The sequence below is a fragment of the Octodon degus genome, unplaced genomic scaffold (assembly GCF_000260255.1).
Source record: "Octodon degus isolate 3935 unplaced genomic scaffold, OctDeg1.0 scaffold00022, whole genome shotgun sequence".
NCBI lineage: Eukaryota > Metazoa > Chordata > Mammalia > Rodentia > Octodontidae > Octodon > Octodon degus.
This window is the reverse complement of record NW_004524598.1, coordinates 11022809-11033917: the sequence shown is the minus strand read 5'-3', so window position 1 is coordinate 11033917 and position 11109 is coordinate 11022809. Positions and strand designations below refer to the sequence as shown.

Genomic DNA, 11109 nt, shown 5'->3' with positions numbered 1-11109 from the left:
TATTTATGTGTGTGTGTGGCCAGCTCAGCCCACCAGGGGGCGGGGCTGGCTGGCATGTGGTGCTGGGGGATTGAACCGCGGTCCCTGTGCTTTGTTAAGCTTGTTCTAAGTAGGTGCTTTAGACCACTGAGCCATCTCACCAGCCCTATATTTTTTTTATGTGTATTGTGTGTTTACATTATTCTGATTTCAGGAATTATTTTCATTATAGTTTCATGAATTATCAAAGCTAATTCTTTAATTTCAAACATTTGTTGTAACAGAAAAGACCTCCTCCTCATCATCTGGATGTTTATAAGTTAATACTATTGCCTCTTTTTTTGGTCAACAACTTAAATTATCTTAGCAAAGTTTAGTCATTGTGAACACATACTTTTTGTGGCATTTACTAAGACCTGTATATTGGTAACCTTTAGTTCAAAAGTGTAATAGGATAATACTCATCTTTGTATAGTACTTTTAAGATTATAAATTATGGGCTGGGGAGATAGCTCAGTGGTCTAAGTGTCTGCCTGCCATGCGTGAAGACCCAGCTTTGATCACCAGTACCACATGCTGTGCTGGCCAGCCACTGAAACTGGGCATGGTGGCGCACACCTGCATCCCAGTGCTGGGGAGGGTGAGACAGGAGGGTCACTACAAATGCAAGCTGTATAGCAAGACCCTGTACCAAATAAATAAAAGATTTTTTTAAAAAAAAGATTGTAAATTATTTCTTTTAGGTATTTTTCCTCCATATAAACACTTTAATGTTTTTAGTAGGTAATGTGTGTTCCGTTTTTCAACATTGACTTTAAAAAATATTTCAAATCAAGACTTTAAAAATATATTAAATAGTGCCAAGATACAATAATCTACTACGTTTCTTCTCTTATTCATTCCATTCATTTATCTAGTTATGAGTATTAGTCAAGAGTTTGCAGTGATCCAAGTACTGTCCTGAACCACAGATGAACAGAAGCAAAACAAATCCCCAATTTGAATTGTTCATTATTTAGTGAAAGAGACAGAAGAATAAGTGCACAGTACAGATTACAGTTCTGAGTAGTCAGTGCTATGGAAGAGCACTGTATAGTGCCTTTAAGATTATAAATTATGGGCTGGGGAGATAGCTCAGTGGTCTAAGCGTCTGCCTGCCATGTGCAAAGACCTGGGTTTGATCACCAGTACCACATGCTGTGCTGGCTATTATCCACTATACAGAGATGAGTATTAATCCTATTACACTTTTGAACTAAAGGTTACCAATATACAAGTCTTAGTAAACTTGACAAAAAGTATGTTCCCCTGCAGAACGTAATCCTAGCCCAACGGGAGCTAGGCAGGTCAACATGAGAAGCACATTCCATGCAAAGAGTGCTCCTTTGTTATGAGAAAGATTTTAAGTGTTTTGTGTCTGTGATTGATTCAAGAGTGTTGTATATGGAGAAGTTTAATGTTCATGGAGATTGGGATTAGAAATATTTAGTGTTTATCATTAAAAGGTGATGATGGTTAAAGTCCTGTGATGAGAATGAAATGTCACTCAGGGTAAGAAAAGGGTAACATAAAACCCAGGAAGCTCACATACAAGACCCAGTAGTAGAAAAGGAACTAAAAACAAGGAAACCCAAAGAAAGTGGACTATCACTAAAGTCAAGAGAAAAAAGTTTTCAGGCAATACAAGTGGTAGCTTTAATACTGCACCTTAAGAAAGTGAGTAAAGAATGGTAATCGAGTTAATCTCTGTGTGTCAAGTTTTCTCCTCTATGAAATATGGGGATCAAGTTAGATGATTTTAGGGGTCCTGATGATTTTCTAAGCAGCTGTTTTGTGCTAGGTATTTTATTAAGTGTTTACATTGTCTTAGTACATATATTTTTTATTAGCTCATGTTTGTGGTATATAATGTTTACATTCCTTGTGTGGAGTTAGTACAGGAATGTAACAAATCTCAGTTCCTTTCTTCATCCCCTTTCCATTCCCTTCCTTCCCTACACTAATGTCTAGAAACCTCTCTACCCCCTTTTATATATTTGGTACAGGGTCTTACTATGCAGCTCAGACTCCTAGTGAGCCTCCTGTTTTCAGCCTCCCTAGTGTTGGGATTACAGGTGTGCACTACCACACCCAGTTTCAGTAACAGTCTCAGCATGCCTTGGGGGCAGGGCCAGCGTGGCACATGGGGGATCAGACCCGGCCCCTGTGTCTGCCTAAGCTTCAATCCGCTGAGCTATCTGGCCAGCCCTAGTGGTCTCTTTTTTAACTAGTGTATATTTGCCATACATAATGATCCCATTCATCATAGGGAATTTAGATCTATACATAATATATGTTAATTCTTTTTTCCCATTGCCCTTCCCTCCCATCAGCCCTTCTTCACATTTAAAAGAGCTTGGTTTTCATATTTGTTCTTCCATTTCTTTTTTCCCTTGTCCCTTTCTTCCTTTCTCCTCCCACTTCACTTCTTTCACTTTGACTTGAACATGTTCTTCTAGTTTCCAGTATCTGTTCTCCATTTTGGTCCTTACTTACTCTTTGGGTGTCTCACACAAGAAAAATGATGTGACATTTATTTCATAAAATGATGCCTTAAAATTATGGGGGAAATTTTTTACTTAAAAGTTATGTTCTCATGTATATCCATTTACCTATAAGTCACTGAAGTTTATCTTTATGACAGAGTAGTACTGCCTTGTATATAAGTACCTTATTTTGTTTATCCATTCATCTGTTGATGAACATATGAGCTGTTTTCAGGATTTAACTTTCATAATGCTGTTATAAAAATGGGTATGCAAATGTTACTGTGGTATGATGCTTTAAACTCCAGAGGGGACAAGTAGGGCAAACAAAACTTCTAGTGTTAGTCTTTTGAGGAATCTCAATACTGATTCCATAGTGATTATTTATATTCCCACCAACAGTGGAGAAGGGTTTCTTTTTCCCCCACAGCATCACTGTGTTTGTTGATTGATTTCTCTGTGGTAGCCATTCTTTCTGGAATGTGATGGAACCTTAGTGTTGTTTTAATTTGTATTTCTCAAAAGACTAGTAATGTTGAATACCTTTTCACATGTTTATTTGCTGTTAGTACTTCTTCATTAGAGAACTGACATTCCAGATACCCTTTTTGAATTGAGATTTTAAATTTGGGGGCATCTGAGCCTTGTTTGTTTAATTTCTTTATATTTTCTAGATATTAGTCCTGTGAGGAGTAGTTGATAAAAGTTTTTTCCATCATTTGGGTTATCTCTTAACTCTGTTGGTGACTTCTTTTGCTGTGTAAATGCTTTTTAATATGATGTGATACCAGTTATTGATCCTTTGTAATATTTTCCTATGCAATCAGGGTTTTTTCCATGAAGTCTTTGCCTACATCTACATCTTTAAGAGCATTGCCTATTCTGTCTTCCAGCAGATTGTTTCTGTTATTATATTTAGATCTTTGATCCATTTCAATTTTAGTTTAGTGCATGGTGAGAGATAGGGATTTAGATTCAATCTTTGGCATATGGAAAGCCAGTTTTCTCAGGATATTTTTTTAAAGAGGCTTTCTTTCTGTGAAGATGTTTGGTCCCTTTGTGAAAGATAAGGTAGCTGAATGTGTTTTAGAGTTATTTCTGGGTCTTGTACTCTATTGCAGTGATCCTTAGGTCTGGTTTTTATTTTGCTAGTATCATGCTGTTTTTATCACAGTAGCTTTGTAGTATAATTTCCAGTGAGGTACTGTGATATCCCCTTCCTTGCCCTTGTTGCCCAGAATGCTTTTGCTACTATAGTCCTCTTCTGTTTATATATTACTTTTAGGGTTATTTCTCTAGTTCTATGAGGTATGCTTTCATATTTTGATTTGGATTGTAATTAATCTGTCTAGCACTTTGGGAAGTATGGCCATTTTCACTGTATTGGTTCTGTTTGTCCATGAACATGGAATATTTTTGCATTTTCCATTACCCTCTTCAGTCTTCTTTTTCACATTACTGTTGTTTTTGGTGTAAAGGTTCACTTTCTTCATTAGGTTGATTCCTAAGTATTTCATTTTTATTGATGCCGTCATGAAAGGTGTTATTTCCCTAATTTCTCTCAGTGAATTTGTTACACACATATAGGAATGCTATTTATTTTTGAGTACTGACTTTGTTTCCTGCTGTGCTGCCCAATTTGGTTGTTAATTCTAGGAGTCCTTTGGTGGAGTTTTCAGTGTCTTCTATATAGAATATTATGTCATCTTCAAATAATGATAATTTAAATTCCTGTCCTACCATTGTTTCATTTCTTTCTCTTGGTCTAATTGCTCTGGCTAATGTTTCCAGAAGTCCATTGAACAAGAGTGGTAATAGTGGGTATCCTTCTGTTATTTGTGATTTTAGAGGGAAGACTTTCAGTTTTTGTCCATTTAGTATGATGTTGGTTGTTGTTCTATCATAGGTGGCTTTTGTCAGATTGAGGTAAAAGACCTTCCGTTCCACTTTTCCTTAGGGTTTTTATTACAGGTATTGAACTTGGTCAACTGTTTTTTCTGCATCTATTGAGATGATCATGTACTTTTTGTCCGTAGGTCAGTTAACATATATTACAAGTATTGACTTGTGTATATTGAACCAGCCCTGTTTTGCTGGAATGCATCCTGCTTAGTGATGATATACAATTTTTTTGATGACTTGCTGTAGTAACTTATTGAGGATTTTCCCATCTATGTTCATTAAGGAGATTGGTCTGTAGTTCTCTTTGTTAGTTGGACCCCTTTGGTTTTGATATCAGGGTAATGACTGCTTCCGGGAATAAGTTTGAGAGTATTACTTCCCTTTCAATTTCATTAAAGAGTTTGAGGAATAGTGGCATTAGATACAGTCTTACAGGATTCAGCAGTGAATTCATCAGGACCTGGGCTCTTTTGGGGGGAACTTTTTTTATTATTACATCCTCAATTTTGTTGACTGTTATCAGATATTTGAGAATTATCTTCTTCATTCAGTTTTGGTAATTCATATATGTCTAGGTATCTGTCCATTTCTTCTGAGTTTTCCATCTCATTACAGTGCAGATTCTCAAAATAGGTACTGATGATCTTTTGGATTTCTGCAGGATCCATTGTGATTTCACCCTTTTCATTCCTAACTCAGTGGCTTTGAACATTTTCTTTCCTTTTTTTGATAAGGTTGGCCAAGGGTTTCTCAGTTTTAATTAATCTGTTAAAGAACCAACTCAGTCATTATGAGTTGCTTCTGCACGTAGCTAATCTCTCCATTCATGGTAGTTTCCTTTAGCTCGTTTTCCGGAGATTGCCATTTTTACTTTGCTTTCAAAATTGGAGCCTTAGCAATATTAGAGGTATATATGTGTTGCTTACAGTGCTAGTGTGACATTGCTAAATATATTATTAGTGCCATAAATTCTTTTGATCTTCTAAAAAAGCCTTAAAATTGAGCAAATATTGGACCAAAAATTACTGCCAAAATATAATAAATATATTTAATACCACATTTCTTTCAGCTTTCTCTTTTAGAACATTTTTATTCCCAGCCCTTAAGTGTTCTGTGCTGCAGTCTTCCAGAAGCTAAAAGAAGAATAAATTTTTTATCAGCTAACCAATGTGAAAATATCCGACGTCTTCCGTCATTTAGGAGGTAACCAAAAAAAGAAAAAAAGAAATACATAATTAATACACACGAGCATTTGCAGAATAAGAAACTTTAGATCCACTTGTTTTTGGGATGGGACAGTTTTTTAATTTTGTGTTGGGTAATATAAAACCATTTTTTTTTAATGGTAGGGTTTTTAAAATGTGCTATAAAGAAAATGTTTTTACAAAGGGACATGATTTGAAAGTTCTCCAGTTATTTTTAGAAATAACTTTTTCTGGGATATATGTCCTTTGTTTACAATTAAACTGTTAAGTATAGATAATTTAAGAAGTTGAAAATCCCATTAAGCTAGGACTGTCACCTTGAGTTTATTTTCAAGAAAAAAAATGGAAAGAAAGAAAAGTGGTCACCAATCTAGGTAGTTATTTTTCCCAATATATATAATTACACAGAGTGTTTAATATTCTGTGTGTGTGTGTGTGTGTGTGTGTGTGTGTGTGTGTATGGAATATTACACTTTTAGGTATGTGGAAAAACAACCTGCAGAAAGGCAAGTTGCACTACTGACCAATGACAGATTTTTGAAGGTAGGAATGTGAATTTTGTTTTAGTTTATTCTTGTTTTTCTCATTGTGAAAAAATATACACATTCTGTTAAATGTTATAAAATATATCTGTATATCCAGATATTTGCATTGTGAAGTACATCGTCATTTAGAATGTGAATATTGAAGATTATACAAAACCTTAACTCTAAAAGAGAAGGCTCAAGCTAGGGCGATAGCTCGACAGTCTAAGTGCCTGCCTGGCAAGTGCAAGGACCCAAGTGTGATCCCCAGTATTACATGCCATGCTGGCCTGAAACCAGGCATGGTAGCACACACCTGTAATCCCAGCTCTGGGGAGGCTGAAACAGGAAGATCACTATGAGTCTGAAATGGGTAGCTAGCAAGACCCTGTACCAAATACATACATAGAAAAAATTTGAAAAGATAAGGCTTTCTTTCATTTTTTATTAGTATGTTTTGTATGTAATGATTACATTTATTATGGGATGTTAGCACATGTATGCAACACATTAAAGACTTAAGAAAAAATATTAGCAAGAACACTAGATTTATTGTCTCTTTTGGAAGCACTTTTACATCTATAGAGATCTGCTCTGTGGATTTCTTTTCATTTAACAGTTTTGGAATCTTGAGGCAGTCTCATTTTAATGTTCCTTTACAGGATGTCATAAATAAGCACAGAGAAGTCAGACAGCTTTGACTCCTACTTCTAAATGAGTATTGATGTGATATTAAGATAAGTTATTATATATTTATAATACAATGCCAGGAAAGAATGAATTCCAAAAGCTGTAAGTTGACCATACAGTGTAGAGAATATCAAACAGAGATCTTTGTTTCTTTCTTGAATAGATAGTACTGGGACATACTACATAATTCAGAAAGCAAACATAATGTTCAGAGAAAAGCCTCCCTCTTCTCAGTACACATTTTCCTTTCCTGGACACAATCAGTATTACTAGTTTCTTAGGTATCACTCTAGAGTTTGTTTCCATATATGCAAGCAATTACATATATTTTAAGGGCTGTCTTCTTACAGAAGGTAAATGTACTATCCTACATCCTGTTTTGTCTTGTGCTTAATCTTTAATTAATTTGTTTATTTTTAATGTATTTGGTACAGGGTTTCACTGCACAACTCGGACTCGTAGTGATCCTCTGTTTTTCAGCCAGCCTCCCCAGCACGGAGATTACAGGTGTGCCACCATGCCTGGTCTCAGTGGCTGGCTCAGCATGCCTGGGGCGGCACTGGCGCAGCATGTGGTGCAGGGGATTGAACCCCGGTCCCTGCAGGCATTTAGTCCACTGAGCTATCTCACTGGCCCTCTTGTGCTTAATCTTTTTTTTTTTTTTTTTACGAAACCAGGGATTGAACTCAAGCCCTTGCGCTTGACAGGCAAGTGCTCATTCTACTGAGCTATCTCCCCGGCTCCCTTTTGTGCTTAATCTTGAAAGTTATTCCATATTAGTACTAAAGAATAACATAATATGTATTCTGTTGAATGAATATATCTTCATTTTATTTAAAATGTACATTTAGAATCATCCTTTTTTTTTTTATTCCTCATGCCTAAGAAAAAAATCTATTAGAATATTGTAATAAAATTAAGAGGAACTTGAAGGTAAGCCCTGCTGCTATGTATGAATTTTCTGATATGTACAGCTTTCTTATTTATGTATTTGTTTATTTGGCAATGATAGGAATTAAGGTCACAGCTTTACATATGTGAGGCAAATGCTTTACCCAATTCACATCCTCAGCTGTGTTTGCGAAGTTTGAAAAAAGAATATATATAGTTCTAAAAAGCAATTAACCTACATTGTAAAAATCTCAAAACAGTTTGTGAAGAGTCTCTGTTAAATATTATTTCCATTGCAGTATCCACAGTGGGTCATAGTAAAAAAGTCAACTTTAGATTTAGTTCAGTAATCATTTTAATAATCACTATCTTTACAGAGCAAAGTAGAAGGTCATTAAGCCTTACGAAAGTTATTTCTGAGAGAAGAAATTTAAGAATCAGTGAGAATGGATATATTTTATGTATTCTTTTAAAGATTACCTAAATTAGTTCTCTTGAGTCAGGCAGTTACCAAGTGTGTTTCTTCCTAGGCCTTTCTGTCGTAGTGTATTTTCAGAAGCTATAGTTTGTTTTGGAGATCACTTTAAGCATTGAGACAATAATAGAACAGAATGTTAATGTATTATAAAAATAACCTGATATTCCTATTTTTCATTGACTTTCTTTGTATTTCCTAAGCACTTATTTATATCAGCCCATTTGTTATTATCTTTGTATTCAAGATATACAATGAGAAATATGAAGAAATGCAGAGTTTTGTACTGTTGTCCAAAAAAATTATCCAGGGTACCTGCCAAATTCAGAGGGCAGATGTTTATGAAAAAATTAATGTGTGTCTGTTGATTTTTCCAGCTTAGAATAAAAATACCTTTGAATATTTTTATTGTCATTATGCTTTTTATAATTCTGTAAATATTAGTGATGATAATATGATACTACATGATATAGGGCAAAATCTTGCTCTTGACCTTAGAAATCTTGCATTTGAAACCATGTACTTATTAGCTATGTGTACCTTAAAAAGAAAGATCTTAATTAAGTCTCAATTTTCTTGCCTATGAAATAAGATAATTCCTAATGTGATTTCTTTACTATTAGTGAAAGTTTATTCAGAAAGTGAAAGTGAAATGAAAACATAGCTATTAAATTTTATGTGTAATGTCACCATTACATATTTTTCAGTTCCATGAGAAGTTGTCAATATGAATGTATAATTTTCTGTGAGCCAGGGAGATAGCTCAGTAGAATAAGTGTAAGGGCCTAAGTTCAACCCCTGGTTCTGCCAAAAAAAAAAGCCAAAAAAGAATATATATTTTTTTGTACTTTGTATTGTACTCTTTATATATAATGTTGTCTACCCAGTATTCTGTTATATAGACATGCCTATTATTAGAGTTTTTTATTTTGTATCCATTTTCTATATGCAAATTTCTAAGAGAAATCTCAAAAAATATATTCCAGAGAAATTTAAACTTCTATCTTGACTATTTCTGTCCCAAAAATCTGCTTTACTTCCCTTCCTGATGAACTAAATCAGTAGTTCTTCAAGTTAGTTTCCATCAGGATCACACAGTTCAAACATGGGCTTCGGGGCTTTGTATTGGAGAGTGTGCTTTCCCAGCTCCAGAGTAGGATTTAAGAAGTTGCCTCTGTGAGGACTTAGGTGGTGCTGCTGCTTATCTGAGGACCGTTCTTTGAGAATCACTTAGATTCTCTAACTGGGTTCAAGATGGTAAATTCTCCAACTCCTTCAGCATTATAGAACTGTAAGTTTCATAGATACTGCTTCAAAGCAGCATAGAAGATTTGTACTTAATGAACTTCAGGAATGGGTTTTTTAAAGTGTACTTTTCATTTCTAAAAAATTCAGTTGGCTGAACCATGTACATCTGTAGAAGACTCACTAAAAATTTTACTGTGAAGCTTTCAAAGGCCATGTATAAATGATGAAATCACTGAAAGTTCTATGTTGTTTTGCATTTCTGAGTTGTACAGTGCAGCTGGGCACAGTGGTCAGAAGGTAGACACTGACAAGTGATAATCAAGTTTTCCTAATTTTGGCAGAATTGTTTGCACCAGGACTAATTCCAGCTTGATGAATCTGTAGCTTTTAAAGCCTATCAAAGGAAGTTAACCATATAGTCCTTGAAGTTCCTTTGACCTTAGAATTTGCTGGTTTCATTTACTTTTTATTAAACAAAACAGTAATTGTTTCTAACTGATTAAATCATTTTGATTCCCAAGTTAAATTTTACTTTGGTGCCAAATTAAGGTTGACACCATATTATGTGTAATTGACATTAAATTACTATTTTGAGTTTCAGATGAAATAGGATGGGAGACTGTGTTTTTACCATGTTTTGCCCCAGAGTGTTGCTTTGGTAATCCTTGCTTGCCTTTTTAATTTTTTTTTAAGAGTACTCAAATCTCTGATTTGTGCAAATAGACTTCATGAAAAATAAGCTGTCAAAAGTATCTTACACAGAGCTTTCAAATTAACTGTAATTTAAAAGATGTAATTTTTACTACTGTTTGTGCCTGCAGTTTTATTTCAAGTCAGATATTAAAGAGCCCTTTGAAGAAGATTATATGGCCTCACATCTTATTTGCATAATTGCCATCATTATGTGATAATAAGAAAAATACTCTACCTTGACACTGGGAAGGTTTTTTAAATTGTGAGACACTCTTTTGTATCTTATGTATAAATGTTTTGTTGGGGGAGGGTGGTTACCAGCTTTTGCCAATTAGTAGGTAGTTTTTATTCATTGTCTCAGTATGGGATGTCTTTTAAGTCCCTAGATGAGAGTAACTTGTCTGTCTAAAAGTATCACAATTAGCAAATGTAAATGGTATCTGGCATTGACATCCAGGCTTCACATTAAAGCCCCATATACTTTGTAAAACACTTCATGGAGAATTAGTGCAAGCTGGCAAGAGGTGCCTGAGGTTCTTTGTTAGTATTTGAGAAATCAGAAATCGGGCTTTCATAGATCATAGCAGAGTAAGCATAAATTATGGGAAGCTTTTAGGTAACCACTTGGAATGAGGCAACTTCTGCCTTTGTAGTGAGGCAACTATGTCATGCTGCCCTGTGTGCTGCTGCTTTGGTTAAAAAAAGGGGGAAACAGTCTCCCCTTCCCACACAAAAAAAATGGTTTTGTCACTATATACTTATATGTGTGTGTGCACACACACACACTCACTAGTATTTCTAAGCTGCTTTATTTTAAAAAAAGCCCTAAAATCATAGCTAATGCTGTACTCTCTGCTAGCTCTGTTGTCTACATTACTAGTAATGTTTTGCTCTTCATGTTGATCCTGTTCAGAAGAAATTATATTAATGTTCAGCATATTTAATGAATAATTCCATATGCTTTAAGGAAATCAGTT

At 35.0% G+C, this 11109-nt stretch overlaps 1 protein-coding gene across 1 annotated transcript in view; it reads left to right on the top strand.

The window, feature by feature from the left end:
• The window catches only part of Orc3 (origin recognition complex subunit 3), a 76324-nt gene that overhangs the window by 28968 nt on the left and 36247 nt on the right, over positions 1 to 11109 (top strand). Inside the window, exons 10-12 of the mRNA XM_023711933.1 lie at positions 5476 to 5609; positions 6091 to 6154; positions 10261 to 10343. Of these exons, the coding sequence (XP_023567701.1) occupies positions 5476 to 5609; positions 6091 to 6154; positions 10261 to 10343 (281 nt within the window). The remainder of the gene's footprint in view (positions 1 to 5475; positions 5610 to 6090; positions 6155 to 10260; positions 10344 to 11109) is intronic.